The sequence below is a fragment of the Daktulosphaira vitifoliae genome, unplaced genomic scaffold, assembly GCF_025091365.1.
Source record: "Daktulosphaira vitifoliae isolate Bord-2020 unplaced genomic scaffold, ASM2509136v1 Scaffold_4, whole genome shotgun sequence".
Taxonomy (NCBI): Eukaryota; Metazoa; Arthropoda; class Insecta; order Hemiptera; family Phylloxeridae; genus Daktulosphaira; species Daktulosphaira vitifoliae.
Genome location: NW_026099575.1, coordinates 5,282,396 through 5,299,322, shown reverse-complemented (window position 1 = coordinate 5,299,322; position 16,927 = coordinate 5,282,396). Strand labels below are relative to the sequence as shown.

Below are 16,927 nucleotides of genomic sequence, written 5' to 3'. Positions count from 1 at the left end.
ATTTTTTTCTATTTAATAATATTTATTTCAAACTTGCAAGTTGAGTTAAAAGTTATGGTAATAAATTCATTTTTTTTTTATTAAAACTTTCACTTTAAAGAACAAAAAGAAGTAGGTTCAAAATGATTACTTTTAACATATTAAAAATCAATAATAATTTGAAAATAATTAATTATAAAAATTATATAATATATAATTAAAATAATTACTAATCTGGATATAATTAAGGAAATAGGAGTTGATGTTGGGTTGGGTTGGTTACATTTTTAACTTTATAATGCTATAACTCATTGAAAAGTGTACGAATCAACACAATTTTTTTATGAGAAATAATATTTTTTAATAATCCCTTTTTCATTCGACATACTTTATCTTAATCAGGGTATTAATAAGAAACTAGCAGATAATGTAGCTTTTGTAATTATCCACCAATTTCTTAGAATTAAACACTATCTACTGATTTGCATCGAAGCGTTTCTTATGATAGTGATTTTAATCACTGTCAGATTAAATCTATACTGGACCCAACTATGCAACATCCCCACTATGCCGCGACCCCACTGTGCTGGGTTTTTTTTTTTATTCTGAATTTTGCTTTTTACTAATTTTTGAAAAAGTTATGTTGAACGTAAGAATATATATATTTTTTAATTTAAAAAGAAATATGTAATATCTAACATTAATTTAACTAAATGGTATTTTTTACAATGAAGTGAGAGAAATAATTTAATTCAATTCTACTATTACAATATTTTTTCACCTTGGTTGTTTCTACATTGATACTTAGTTCAATGATTAGTGACACTATTACTGTACTTTTACACTTGTAATTTTTACATTGCTATAAGTAGAGAGTATTATACAGAGTGTTTCCGAACAAATGTACAAAACATCGGTTTTTAACAATACGTTTCCCATGAAAATTTTACTTTTACTCATCATTTTTGTGTCGATGAAAAAAAAGGTCTACAGTGCATGAGATTTGCATTTTAAAATGATTATATTACTCCAATTTCGCCTTCAAACCTATCACCTGGCCCATGTTCATCCAATTCGTCCTATGCGGAATATATTTAATCCAAATTATACATTTCACCATCAATTAATGTGTTCATATTTTATTTAAATTAGTTAAAAATTATTAGAAATGTTATCTGATTAATGCATTTTTTTTATTCGTGCAAAATAGATATTACAACAACAGGAATATCTATTTATCATATATGACTTTAAAATATAAGTTTCGCTGACTACATTTTTATTTCAATGTATCAAACAACAGCGTATTATTACTACGCACTAATTCACGCCCCTGAAAAAACTGGTTGACCGTCACATAAATAATAAATTTTATGTAATATTATCATCCTTAACTTATTTTTATACTTATTTAATTCTACTGACTAAAATACATTCTATAATAATATGGATAAATTAAATGTAAATACAATTTTTCAAACACAATCTATATAAACATTATGTTTCAAAAATCTCGAAATTAATAAAAAAATAAATAAACAAACAATAAATTATTTTTTAATAATTTTATAATATCATTGAATAAATTTTGTTGAAATAGCCAATATTAAACTAATAAAAAATAATTGATAATTTTTGTATATATTATATGAATTTGATTCTTACGTATTTTACTGATAATTTCAAAATTTCTTCTGAAATGCCATAAAAATTCATTACGCTCTTTGTTGAGAATAATTAAAGAAATTCCAGATAGCCGTGCTAAATAGTTTTTATGTCTAGTTAAGATATTCGACAATTTTATAGAGAGGTCAGACTATTTACATCTACTTTTAAAGAATGATCAACTTGTACAAAACGTTAATAGAGTTACTGTTAAAAAAATACGTATGTAATAACAGTTAATGAAAATACGTCTTGGTGAATAAATTAATCGTAATTACTAAATATTTTCGAACATACATTTATTAAAGATTATTATGTGTTATTAACAAATAAAATCTTATTTTATCAAAAGTTAGATGTAATCATTTATTTATGTAGTGTAAACAGTATAGTGTAGTTATATTATGTAACACTATCGAAACTTAATTGAATATTAAGTTTGGTTGTTTTGTAGCTTGACAGATGTACTCTCACTCAAAATGCAAGAAAACCTACGTTCGTTTTCCAGTCAATTACATTTTTTTATTAATTTTTAAATTAGTATTAAAAATTAAATTAAATGATTTTGTTGATTTCGTGACAGAAGATAAATAGACACCGACTAACTTTTGCAAAGTTGCAAGAAATATAAAGTTTTACATGTTTTTTTATACTAATTCATTTTTTTTAAACATAATATGAAACAATTATTCATTTATATACAATCACATATGTATTCCTCTGTAAAATCTTTGACTATTAAAAATAATTTTAATTAATGTAGCTATAAGCAGTGGAGTACCCAGGGGGGGAGGTTAGGGGTCATATCCCTCCCCATTGCGTTTTTTTTCTAGCATCGAGTACCTAACAGCAATAATTGAATTAAGTTGTAATTATTACATTGTATATTTGTATAACAACATTACATCATATCATTCTAAACATAAAATATTAATAAATATTTTAATGAGGCTTGACCTCTAAAGCTCCCTTATTAATCTTTTTCTAATTCTTTCACCCCTATTAAATGTATTTAGTTGTATTAATACCTATTAGTTATGACATCCTTCCCCATTTAAAATTCCTGGGCACGTCACTGGCTATAAGTCAATAAATTGATCGTAAAATGATTGTAAATGGATTATATGTAAATCAGATCAATATTTTTGAAAAATAATAACAAAGTTTTATCAAAAAATTGATAATATCTATTCTTATATAACTTATATGTTGTGATATTATTACATGTTGCCAAATAAAACCTTGAAATTGAGTATCCATTTTATTTTGATATTATATGTAAAATTTGAATTTTGTACACTAGGATATAGAAAATCCTAATTATACTCTTTTAACTCATGATTAATCATTTATAAACACATTATAATGTAAATAATTATTTATGTATGATAGTAGCATCTAACATTTCATTGTTATGTTAGTTAAATGATATATCAGTTAATTTACAATGTTCCTCCTTGGAGACAAATTTAAATTTTCGTCTCGCTCATCAAGTTACAATTTAGTGCATTCTATTCTATAAAATCAATCAAGATTTTTACCACATCCTTATAAAGATTAAAATTATTAGTAGAATTAAACTTACCAAATATAATTTTGTAAAACGTTGAGGTGAATAATATAATTTAGAAATTTATTTAAGAATAAATTATAACAAATTTATTGTTTTAATTATGAAAACATATTTTAACTATAAATTTCAACAAAGGATAAAAAAATATGTTTTCTCAACATATTGAATTTTGAATTGTACATTCCAGCTTTCACTGGTAAAAATGGATTTAGTATTTAAAATAGAGTAGTTACTAAAAATGATTACGAATCATTTAGGTAATAAAAGAAAGCACTTAATCAAAAAAATATTTTTATTAATCAAATCGGTGACCAACATTTTTTTTTTAAGAGATTTTAAATTTTAAATAAATTGTTATACTAGATTCATAATATTTATACATGACTACTTTACCTTAATATTATGTAATTTATAGACATTTAATATAAATTGTACTTAACTACTAATAAGAAAGTCGTTTCAAAACCAACTAAACATTCTTAATTTTTTCATCCTAAAAACTTCAATTTTGTTACATACATTTAGTTTAAAATAAAATTTAATAATATATTGTGTTATATTATATATAATAATATTTATCATAAGAATTTTTAAAACTTTTAGTTTTCTTGATAAAAGTCAATGTTTGAAGACGCTAAAAAGATGATAATGTATCAAAAAAAGTTTAAAAATTAATATAGAATCAAGTTGAAAATAACTTTATAAAATTTATTTCATTTAAAAACAATCAATAAAAAATACATTATATTTAAGTACTTATAAAAAAACATCACATTATTAAAAATAAAAAAATAATTAAAATATTATTAAAAGTATTATTATTAAAAAACATTAAATTGAAAATAAAAATCTTATAAGTATTTCCTAGCACGTATAAAATACTGTAGACTGAGATCAGTACTTGGATAAGAAGAGAAAAGATTTTTTAAAAATAATAAGAATGGATTTTTTATTTTAAACATTACTGCATCTTTTTCCATTAGCTTACTATTCTCTTCTACAGCATATTATCCATATAATACAATGAGAAGTTAATTTATTAGTTTTAATATTTATATACAACTGGGTGATTAATATTAATAATAACATTACGCTCAAATAATGTCTATAAAAGTTAGGATGTTAAGTAGAGCTATAATTCTTTACATTGATCGTATAATTAATGTCTAATATAGAATAGAAAAGAAAAGAATAACTAATTAGTGTGTGTTGTAGGTAATATATCACGTGTTCAACAAATAAACTCCGCATAATAAAATTAAAAAGTCTTAAATGATGTAATAGATAGATAAACTACCCACAGAGTGACAAATATCCCGACAGTAATGTATCGTCCTTTTTGAGGGCCACCTAATTCGGCCTTTCCGAAAAAATAGATATTTCTGCGAATCATTAATATTGTTACAGCTAAAATAGCCATTATACAGTACAATAATACATTGTATCCTATTTGATTGGACGGAACTTTGAAAAAGTGATCCTGAAAAATATGCGCGGGAAGATTATACAATTTTAATTTTAAAGTTAAAATACACAATGATTTGGACTAACGTGTTGATAGTGATATAATGCAGCTATAAACCATGGTAAACCAACGCCCATAAGAACCTTGACCGCTATTGAACCAGCAATATGAATCATAGCTTCATCAGCGTGGGTTTCTGCTCGGGTGACCATGCACGCTCCCAAGATATCCGGCAATGACATCCCCAAGGCCACAATTGTTATGGCTACAAAAAATTTTGAATTAAAATTTCAACTTTTAACCAATACTGACAGATATTAAACCACTGATTTGTATTCGGTTTTCTGTTCAACGAATAGAACAATAGTTATACACAAGATCAAATATAACACGAAGTTTTAGTAAGATATTTTCAGTTGTACTGTAAGGTAAATTAATGCTATTGTTTGTAACGATCACTCAAAACTAATTAATGTTTTTTAATTTATAGTATGTTTAGACATACCTATGAGCATTTTTTTTTTGTCATAAAATAATGCTAACGGTAATTAGTGATTGGCATTTTCGAATATTTTAAACTATCGAATAACTATTCGAATTGTGTTTATACAACCGAATAGTTTATTTTTAGCATAAACTATCCAAATATATTGTGTAACTATCGAATATTTTTAACATTCGAATTTTTTTTTGAATGACTATCAAATAGTTCGAATAGTGGACAACTATCGAATAATTCGATAGTTACTATTCGATATCTCGTATCACTAGTGTAAATTATTGATACTCTATTCCAGCATTCAACAATTATACATTTAATTCTATCGTACTAAAATATAGAAAGACATACCCGTTACAATGTCATCTAAACCTATCAGACATCCGAAAATAGTGGCTAAGTCTCCAATTATTGTTGCCATGAGCCCAATTAATATTAATGATGAAAAAAACCTTAACCAGCCATTGAATATAGCCGCCGGTGGAATGAATGCAAACAATACCTTCCAGAAAAACGATAAAAAGTGTAGGACGTAAGTATAAGTTGTAGCATTTTCCAAATCACCACCATTAACAGTCATAGCGGATTTTATCTGTTCTGCCCATGATTGTCGATGCAACTCAATCGCATGAATATTAATATTGGTCAGCAACATTAAACGATCAACAACCGAATCAAAATCTGCAAAAGAAATATATAAATTTAATATAATTTTTTCATAAGTTCTATTTATTCAAATTTGCTAGAATGGAGTTAACTTAAAAACTTTTTGGGGTTATAAGGAAACACAAACAAAATTATTAAGTGTATTAATTGATGTTTTACCCCTCAATCAACACAATAAAATTACTTAAATCTAAAAAATAACAGCACAGTAAAGGCGTTGCATAGTAAGGACAAGATTAGATGATATCTGACTGTGTTAATCCCTGTCATAAAAACCCTTTGATACAATTCTGTTTGGGAGTAACAATTTATATAAGATTTTAGCTTTTATTAAATATAGGTTTCAAGGACATAAACGTTCTGGAACATTTTTTAAATTATTAACAAAATATTTTTTTAGACATACTTGCATATTTCTCTTTACTTTTCTCCTAGTAAAAATTGTTTAGGCATTCTTTTTCTATTTTAATATTATTGTCTATCTTATAAGTTTTAATTTGGTATAGATTTAATGAATGCAGACGTTCTAAATATTATCAAAAATTGAAATGGAAATAAAAATTTGACATGCATAAGTAGTCTTGTTAAAATCTATCCTGTACTCAAGCTTTTCATTAAATTTTCTTGGATAGCATATCAAATTAAGGTTATCGTCTTAAGTATTTTGTATTAAAATTTCATAAAAATCTAACTTTTAATTTAAAAGTTATTTCAATAATAAAATACAGGAAAAAATTTTACTCATTTTTTATGATACGGTGATTGGTTCAACTAATTTAATTGGGTTTTATTGGTGTATAGATCAGAGAGAACTGAGAATTTATATGGACAAAAAAATACATAATAGTAAAAAGAAATACAAATATATATATATATATATATATATACTTCATGTATTTTATTTAATATTTTCTATAAAAAAATGTACACAAGTACGTTAATTTAATTAATTTAATTTTTATAACTCTTAACAAAAATTATTTTATCAATATTTTCTAATTTAAGACTTTTAATTTAAAAAAATTTTCTATAAGGTGTGAATAATAAAATACTTGAATACTTACCATCATCACTACTTATAGTTATAGCTATTCTATTGATATTTCCTATTTTAGCGCCTCCAGTAGCACCAAATAATTCAATTTCAAAACATTCATCTTTTTCTGGACACATATCATTGATGATTTCAATTGTCAACACTTTAGAAACTTCTTTGTCTTTAAACACAATCTCTCCTTGACCTCCTACGTAATCTCTTCCAGAGATGGCTGATTCGTCTATAGTTCTCCACTTAACAGTAACTTCGCTGTCAGAACCGTGTGTTCTATTAATGGGAACTTCCACAACACCAGCGCTTTCTTTCACTAATAATCCTCGTTTACCAAAGCTTATGATACCCGGTTCTATAAGAACTTATTGAACTTAGAAATTTATTTAAATTATTCAGTTTTATTATTATATTAATACCGTCATTATCAATTATTGTTATTTCCATAATAGACAAACTTCCAAGTTTTACTAAATATTCTTTTTGATGGAAAACTGACAATCTGAGGAAAAATTCTTCATCGGGTTCCCATTGGTTATCGTCAATTATTTCGATATATATCTAAAATACAACAAAAGTTTTAATTTTCAATATTTAGTTTTAAATACCAGGAAACATAAACAAATTTTATACTTGTTTTTCTTCTTCATTTTCCTCAAACCAGACAATTTCTTTGACTTTAACATAATCTTCACCTTCTTTAGCTGTTCCGTTAATGCTCTCAACTCTAGAAATTAAAGTTAAAATTTAAGGAAATCCACGTCATTATTATTTACAAATTATTCTACCTAACGGCTGCTCTAGACTTCAAATTTCCATGCCTCCAAAGGGTAATGGGAAATTTTCCAATATTTTCTTTTACTGCAATGGTTGGAGCATGAAATTCAACCACTGAGTATTTTTCATCATTAAAATCTGTTGGTAAAGTTTTAAATGACTCTTCCTTTCCAGTACAGTTTAATACATTGTAAACCTTTCAAATATCAAATATTAAAAATTGTTTTTGGGATACAACAATTTTAACAACCTTTTTTAGATTATCGTTAAGTACTGGTTCAATTTGCTTGCCACCCGTAAACATTCTGACGGCTCCAATTCGGTACCACATGGTGCCATGGTGTGTCGAAGCTACTAATTTCGTAGCAGCTAGTTTTGCTGCATCTTCATCGGTAATTCCCGGGAACTTCTTTACACTTTTGACAAATTTAATTAAGTTTTCTTTGTCTATTTTACCATCACTGAAAATGGGTTCATTATGTGGTTTATCTAAATAAATATATTAGAATAGCATAGTTATAAACAAATTTTAGTAATTAATAATTACACAATCTTACTTTGATCTTCCACGGATACTAAATCCATTTGATGTTTATTGTGAATAGGATTTGTGACACACCAATTTTGGTCTGTAGCATACGCAAATAACATAAGTACGGGAAACAATAAAAACGTCATGGCTGCCTCCCATAGTTCAATTACATTAGGGGAAATTACTTCAATTATGAGCATAAGCCAAATGTAAGCAAAAAAACTAAATGCTCCAATAACTAAAAATACCTAAAAAAAACCGAAAAAAATGTATATTAAAAATAAAACGAATTAAAAAATAAAAAAATAACTTTTAGATCATGTATTCTTCTCCTTTCATTTACTCCTAAAGTGAGTGTACAAAGACTAGTAATGATCAATAAATTAAATGCGGCAGATCCAACGATAATATTAGGACCAAGTTTTCTAGCTTCAAAATGATGACCAATAGTTTCGATGATAGATAATAAAATTTCAGGTGACGATGTACCTACAAAATTATAAATTATGCGACTGACTTATACAATGTTTAAATGGAAGTGCTGAAATTTCATACCCAAAGCCATTAAAGTAAGGTTTGCTAAGGTGGGATTCCATACACGAACTTCTATTACTTCAGGTTGATCTGGTTTGAGCACAGCCGTTGAGCCATTTTCTGATAATTCTTTGGCAAGGTAAATTTTTTTCGTATGGCTTGTTATTTTATCAATCGCAGTCATAAATACATCTGTTACTATTGATATTCCCAAGAGAAAATACAAAAGTGTCAATAGATATACTGCAACACGGATTTTAATAGGCCATAATCTTTCATCAAGAATTGGCAATATTAAACCTCCTGGACACACGTCGGCTGGACCCCAAGGGTACACACTAGTATTTCCGTGTCCCATTTTTCAACCTAAAAATATAAAACTTTATTAAAATTTTACTAAATACTTATATTTAACAATTTAATAATTTTTTTCAAATTTACTACAGAAACCCTCATATTTAACATCAATAAATATTACACCTTTCAAATTTGAAAATATATAAATATTTTTTAGTTTCCTACCCTCAAAATTGTGTATTACGATGAAATAAAGTAATTTCGGAAATTATTTTGAGACGATTAATTAATAAATGGATTTTACCATATGATTAACATATAAAAATTGCTTATTTTTTACTAAACAATGAATAACGCACTTAATTTTTATAATAGACTCTTAAGTTAGAATTATTTTAAAGTTAATAAAATTTTGTTTAATTATTATTAAAAAAAAATGTATTCAGACGATTTTTTTCATTGATAAAAGCATAAATAATTAAGCGTTGACAATAGCCAAAAAATAGTGTTATATTTTCTGTAAATAACGACCACGCTATCAAATTTCAATAAAATAAATTTAAATTTTTTCTTGAAGTCAATAAAAATATCATTAATTAATGTCAAAAAAAATGTGTGAATAATTTATTAATATTATTAATTAGAATTATAAAAGGAAACAAACTGTAAAAACACCGTTTTTACAGTTTGTTAATTTTTATTTAGTTTTTACTTAGTTTTATTTAGTTTTATTTAGTTATTTAATTTTATATCCAGATGTTATAAGTTAATTTGAAATAATAAATCTGTTATATAATTTGGAAGTTCAATAAATCCTTAATTTTTTAATAACTAGATGATTCGCCTTTTTTAAAAACACTTCATACGCATATTATCTTATTGTTAAATATTATTGGAAATTAAAGTTCTATAATTAAAAAAATTGATATTATCAATGATATATGTGTTAGACATTATATAGTTAGGTTTAATTAAATACATATATTTAATAATTTATAAGTGAAATAATCCCTTACGCCTCAATATCTAAAATTCTAATTTATATACAATGTTTAATGTTCTTCATACACAAACAGGAATATCTATTTATCATTGATATACTCGGAATGGCTAAAAAAACTTTAATGCTTTTAGTCGGGAAACCTGATTATAATACATATTATTAATAATATTAAGCCTTATTTAAGTATAAAAATTTTAAACGTAAGAAATTAAAAAAATATTTTTAGTTTTCATTTTTATCATTCTAAATCAAGGGTAACAAAGATCCCATTTTTTAGCTTCGATACTTCGAAGTTAAGAAAGTATTTACTATAATGTGTATTTTTTTGTGTCTGTTACTAATTTTTTTGGGCTGTCACCAAATCGATTTCATTCAACAATACGTCAAAAATTCGCAAATCAAGTCGAAAACATTACCCTCAAAAATTGAAAAAATTTCCCTCGTCCCCCGTAAATGGGGGAAATCTCCAAAAAAATTACAAATTTAAAAATCAGTAATTTTCCACATTTTTTTATTTTTTTTTTACTTTAAGCTGTAATAAGTTTTTGAAAAAAATATGGATCAATACAATTTTTTTCATATATACATTAGGTATTTACTTATCATTTGGTATATATATATATATATATTTTTTTTTTTTTTTTGACTCTTCACCTGCCCATAGGGGGGATTAAAAATGACAACTTATCAACTTAACTTTTAAAAGTGGTCCGGAAATACTAACATTTTTATACATATCCTAAATTAACACGTATGAAATATAATTTACTATGAACAAAAAAAATTTCAAACTTTAGATTGTGTTTATAGTGAAAATGGCTACCGTATTCAAAAATATGCTATTTTCGTGTTATAATTTTTGGATTTTTTAATAAATAAAAATAATATCAAAACTAAGAAGTGATAGACAAAAAACCCAGCACAGTGGGGACGTGGCATAGTTGAGTCAAGTGTAATGATATCTGACAGTGATTAAAAACACTATCATAAAAAATGGTTCGATGCAAATCTTTAGATAGTGTTTAATTTAAAATATTGGTGTATTATTCCAAAAGCTACATGATTTCCTATTTCCTTATTTATATCCTGATTACAAGTTTTATGATTTTTAAGTGTAATATATATATAATATATAAAAATATAAAGGGATATGGTTTTATTTAAAAAAAGTGTCAGTATTTCCGGAACACTTTCAAATATTTAGTTAAAAAGTTAATTTTTTGTGAAAAAATTGTTATTTTTAATCCCTTCCTGTGGGCAGGTAAAGTATCAAATTTATAAAAATAATATATCAAATGATAGATAAAATCATCATGTATCTATACAAAAAAAATTATATCGATTTTGTCATCTTTAAAAAAGTTATGGCAGTTTTAAATAAAAAAATGCCAAACATTAGCGATTTTTAAATTTGTAATTTTTTTGGAGATTTCTCCCATTAATGGTGAACAAGAGAAAAATTTTCAATTTTTGAGGGTAATGTCTTCGACTAGATACGATTTGTGATCTTTTGACGTATCTTTGAAAGAAAGCGGTTCGGTTAGAGCTAGAAAAAGTGTTAACAAAAAAAAAACACATTATATTAATATTAATACCTTTTAAGCTTTGCATCGAAGCTAAAATCTAATTTCAGATTTGAAAATAGTTATACAATAGTATTTTAGATGTATTTCTTTAAATTTCTACATTTCAGATTTCTTTTTTAATTTTCTGTTCAGAATATGGTTTTGTATAATTTGTTGTTTATTAAAATCAATTCAGTTAAAGCTATCATTTTCATTACAGATATTATAGATTACATACAAAACTATTTCCTTATAAGCTTCGAAACTTACGAGGTAATATATTTCATATCGAAGCTAAAATATTGCACTAATAGAATTTACAAAAGCTATTAAAAGTACATATATTTATATATTAATTAAATAAAACTTCTTAATAACAAATAAGATAATCACGAATTTAAATTTTGCCAGATACAAAACAAATTATTTAAAAAACTAAAACTTTAACTCATTAAAGTGATTTCATAAAATAAGAAAACTAGTAAATTATGTAATTTTTATTTATTGTATATGAGAAGATTCTTGACGCATGTAGAGTCTGATGTCATTTATAAGATGCTTATTACTATATAAGCATATCTATTAGATATTACAGGATTTTTTAATAATCCATTCAATTTAAAAATATATAAATTATATAAGAATATTTTAAAAACTGGTTTTTAATTTTTAAGAAATAAAAATTGATTATTTTGCTTTTATATTTATATACTACGCTACAATACATATATTAGATGTTAAATTTAAGAGATATCTACAACAATAAGTGAATTTGAGAGTTTTAAAAGTGTTATAGCATAAAAAAATAAAATTTATATATGTGTATATTACATATATTTTGGTCATGCAATCGTTCACTTTTAATTGTTATCATTATCAAAAAATTCGTCGTTCAGCGTTAACACAAGATTTACACATATATAAAATTACGTATTAATATGTATTTACCATTTGATTGATATAAATTACACGTTAAATGATTTATATATATATATATATATATATATGTTTAGGAATAGTCATGTTTTACGAGAAAAAAAATTATTTTCATTCGGCTTATGTATTCACAACAATGCATTAAAAAAAAACGGAATTTTGATGCATTTTATTATATCTTATGCCAGGAAATATAATATTAGTTTTTTTATAATAAAAAAATATACCATTCAAATGAAACGAAATATTTTAAAAAGTTACAATATCATGTTATATTGAATTATCAGATTAATATAAGAATCATTTCGTATCAAGAATTCGTATATTTTTTAATTTTGATGAGACGATATTAGTTTTACAACAATGCATTTTTTTGTGTTTCAAGACACAAATTTTCAGCACTTAATGAACTAATTTTGCTCAACTATACAACAAAAGATGACAAATTGTGTCTAGTAGGACCCATCATAGCTAAAACAAAAAAAAAATTCCCCATGTCCTGTAAATTCAGTAAATCTTTCAAAAAATAGTTTTTAAGATCATCAAATTTCAATGTTTAATTTACTTTTTTAACTTAAAATTGCTACAAATATTTAAAAAATATATGAATTAACACGATTATTTTTAATTTCTATTTTATTTTATTATTATTTTCCTTAAATTTGGCTTTTTTTTTTTTTAAAAATCCAATCCATTTCTACCCATAGAGGTATTAAAATCACTATCATAAAAAACGCTTAGATGCAAATATGTAGATAGTGTTTAATTTAAAATTATTGGTGGATTATTCCAAATNCAAAATTATATTGAACCTAAATACTACTTCTTATGAAAAAATTGTATTGATCCATACATTGTTCTAAAAGTTGTAGCATTATAAAGTTAAAAATAAAAAAAAAGAATTTTTTTACATAAATCGTATTTTAACTTCGTATCAAAGCTGAGATGGTATTAATTTTACTATGATGTTTTTTTTTATTAATTTTTTTTTTTATCTATTACAACTTTTTCTCAGCTCACACCGAACCGATTTCTTTCAACGATACATCAGAAGATCACAAATTGTATCTAGTCGAAGATATTACGCTCAAAAATTGCAAAATTTTCCCTTGTTCACCATTAATGGAGGAAATCTCCAAAAAAATTACAAATTTAAAAATCACTAATGTTTGGCATTTTTTTATTTAAAACTGCCATAACTTTTTTCCATATATTTTTCAAAAAGTTATAGCATTATAAAATTAAAAATATAAAATAGAATTTTTTACTTATTTTTTTATTAACTTAGATGTCTGTTTTTACTGTGAAGACAAAATAAAGTCCGAAATTTTTCCATAATAAAGTATATTAAATTAGCTTTAATTTAATATATATATATATAAGTGTCAGACTTTCAGGAACATTTTCAAAAATCAAGTTGAAAATGTTAATTTTTTGTGAAAAGTTATCATTTTAAGTCCCCCCTATGGGCAGGTAAAGGATCAGATTTATAAAAAAAATATTCCAAATGAAAGGTAATGATATCATGCATCTATATAAAAAAAATTATATCGATTTTGTCATCTTTAAAAAAGTTATGGCAGTTTTAAATAAAAAAATGCCAAACATTAGCGATTTTTAAATTTGTATTTTTTTTGGAGATTTCCCCCATTAATGGTGAACAAGGGAAAATTTTTCAATTTTTGAGGGTAATGTCTTCGACTAGATACGATTTGTGATCTTTTGACATATCTTTGAGATAAATAGGTTTGGTGAGATCTGAGAAAAAGTGGTAACAAAAAAAAAACACATTATATTAATACCTATTCAGCTTCGCATCGACGCTTAATAATAGATGTTATAATTATTATACAAAAAATATTTGTACACTAAATAATAATTATTTACATGATGTAAACAAATTATAAATAAATAAATGTTTTTTTAAATATTATTTTTACTATAAAAGTTATAAACTACGTACAATAAAAATCGAAATTATTACGAGCTACTTGTTGAATCATTTGTATCTAAGAATATTTTTGACCTTGTATTCAAAGAGATAGAGCAAGTGAATACCTTTAATAACTACTTATTACAAAAATAACAATATGTTAATGTTTTAATATACCGTAGTTATTTTCCAAATAATGAAGTTATAAACTGAACAGTTTGTGTTTTTATTAGTTAATGTTAAACAAAATACTAAAAGATACAAATCTAGCTGCTCCTTATGAAAATTTTATAAAGATAATTTAATTATGAAAATTTAAAGATGCTTACCACTCCCAATGGTCCTACTAAACCTATATTTCTAATGAAATAATTATTTTGGTAATAGCCCCTTTAATTAAAAATTTAATCAACTGTATGCGATAATATTTATTTCTAGATGAAAATTCTTATTTAATTATAAAATTTCTATATATAATGAACTATATCAAAAATGTATTAAATTAAGAAAGTTATTAATTGTACTTTATTCTATTCGGCGGACTTAAATTGCATACTAAATGGGCATAATTCCACTCAATAAAAATGAGTTCACATTTATTTTTAATTGAAGCTTTAAAAGACGTTAAAGTAAAATAGAATAATACTTAATATATTATGGAAGAATTAAATATCACTTCATATAATTAAAAAGAGAATCACGCGTTTGGTATCATTCTTGAAAATTGTATTTATCTTCTTAAATTAAACTTTATCCATACCAAGTTTAATAAAAGTATTTTAATTAATGTTATTTAAAAATGTAAACTTAAAAAATATTTTTTTCTTTCAATTTTTATTAATCATACATTATTAAATAAAATCATAACTTAAATACTGTAGATTAACTTAAAAATGATCATTTTTGTACTATACTTTACTTAAAACGCATACGTTATCGTATTAAATATCAATAAAAGCAATAGAATGATTCAAATAACATTCACATTTATAAAACGTTTAAGAAAATTTAAAAAAATTCTAGAAATTGTTGCTCTCACAATTTTTGTTGAATACAGTATTGTTAAAAAACATAAGTTATCAATTTAAAACGTTTAAAATGGCCTATAAGACCAATGTTACAAATTTGGAACATTTTGGTACACGGAACATTTAAAACGTAACAACTCTGGTTAAATACGATTCAAAAAACCCAGCACAGAGGAGTCGCGGCAGAGTGGTGACGTGGCATAGTTGGATCAAGTATAATGATATCTGACAGTGATTAAAATCACTATCAAAAATAAACGCTTCGATGCAAATCTTTAGATAGTGTTTAATTTTAAAAAAATTGGTGTTTTATTCCAAAAGCTACTTGATCTGCTGGTTCCTTATTAATATCTCGATTAAGATAAAGTATGTCGAATGAAAAAGGGTTTATTAAAAAATATTATTTCTCATAAAAAAATTGTGTGGATCCATAAACTTTTCAATAAGTTATAGCATTATAAAGTTAAATATAATATAAATAATAAAATCGAGAATTTTCACACGAAAATAGCATTCGGTAGCCATTTTCGCCGTGAAGACAAGTCCAGAGGTCAAATTTTTTTTTTTTCAAGTTAAAGTATATTACATAAGCTTGAATTTAAGATATATATAAAAGTGTCAGACCTTCCGGAACACTTTCAAAAGTTAAGTTGAAAAAGTTCTACTTTATATATGCATTTTTTATATTTTAAGCCCCTCCATATATAGGGAAATGGTCTGATTTAAAAAACAAGTATATCCAATGAAAGATATATATGAATACTACTTTTCATGAAAAAATTATATTGATCCATACATTTTTTAAAAAGTTATAGCACTTTAAAGTAAAAAATGAAAATTATAAAATCGAAAATGTTCACACAAAAATAGCATTCGGTAGCCGTTTTCATCATGAAGACAAGTCCAGAGGTCAAATTTTTTTTAAATTAAAGTACATTACATTAGCTTTAATTTAAGATATATATAAAAATGTCAGACCTTCCGGAACATTTTCAAAAGTTAAGTTGAAAAAGTTAATTTTTTGTGAAAAAGTTGTCATTTTAAATCCCCCCCTGTGGGCAGAAAAAAGGTCAAATTTACAAAAAAAATATACCAAATGATAGGTAAAGACATCAAGCATCTATCAAAAAAAAATTATATTGATATGTTCATTTTTGAAAAAGTTACGGCACATTTTAGTAAAAAAAATTGAAAAAATTTCGAAAATTAGCGATTTTTAAATTTGTAATTTTTTTGNTTTCGAAAATTGGCGATTTTTAAATTTGTAATTTTTTGGAGGTTTCCCCCATTTACGGGGAACGAGGGAAATTTTTTCAATTTTGAAGGGTAATGTCTTCGACTAGATACAATTTGTGATCTTTTGACGTATCGTTGAAAGAAATCCGTTCGGTGAGAGCTGAGAAAAAGTGGTAACAGACACAAAAAAA

The 16,927-nt window shown here is 24.7% G+C and overlaps 1 protein-coding gene across 2 annotated transcripts in view; it reads right to left on the bottom strand.

Moving 5' to 3' along the window:
* Positions 1-3,491: 3,491 nt before the first annotated feature.
* Positions 3,492-16,927, bottom strand: part of LOC126905123 (sodium/calcium exchanger 3-like) — a 14,883-nt gene continuing 1,447 nt past the window's right edge. For both annotated transcript variants that reach the window (XM_050684561.1, XM_050684559.1), the window contains exons 2-12: positions 8,760-9,104; positions 8,515-8,693; positions 8,230-8,452; positions 7,923-8,161; positions 7,684-7,868; positions 7,529-7,622; positions 7,315-7,456; positions 6,912-7,250; positions 5,533-5,862; positions 4,769-4,947; positions 3,492-4,697 (exon numbers count right to left, since the gene is read on the bottom strand). In XM_050684561.1, the coding sequence (XP_050540518.1) occupies positions 4,476-4,697; positions 4,769-4,947; positions 5,533-5,862; positions 6,912-7,250; positions 7,315-7,456; positions 7,529-7,622; positions 7,684-7,868; positions 7,923-8,161; positions 8,230-8,452; positions 8,515-8,693; positions 8,760-9,096 (2,469 nt within the window). In that variant the 5' untranslated portion in view covers positions 9,097-9,104 and the 3' untranslated portion in view covers positions 3,492-4,475. The remainder of the gene's footprint in view (positions 4,698-4,768; positions 4,948-5,532; positions 5,863-6,911; positions 7,251-7,314; positions 7,457-7,528; positions 7,623-7,683; positions 7,869-7,922; positions 8,162-8,229; positions 8,453-8,514; positions 8,694-8,759; positions 9,105-16,927) is intronic.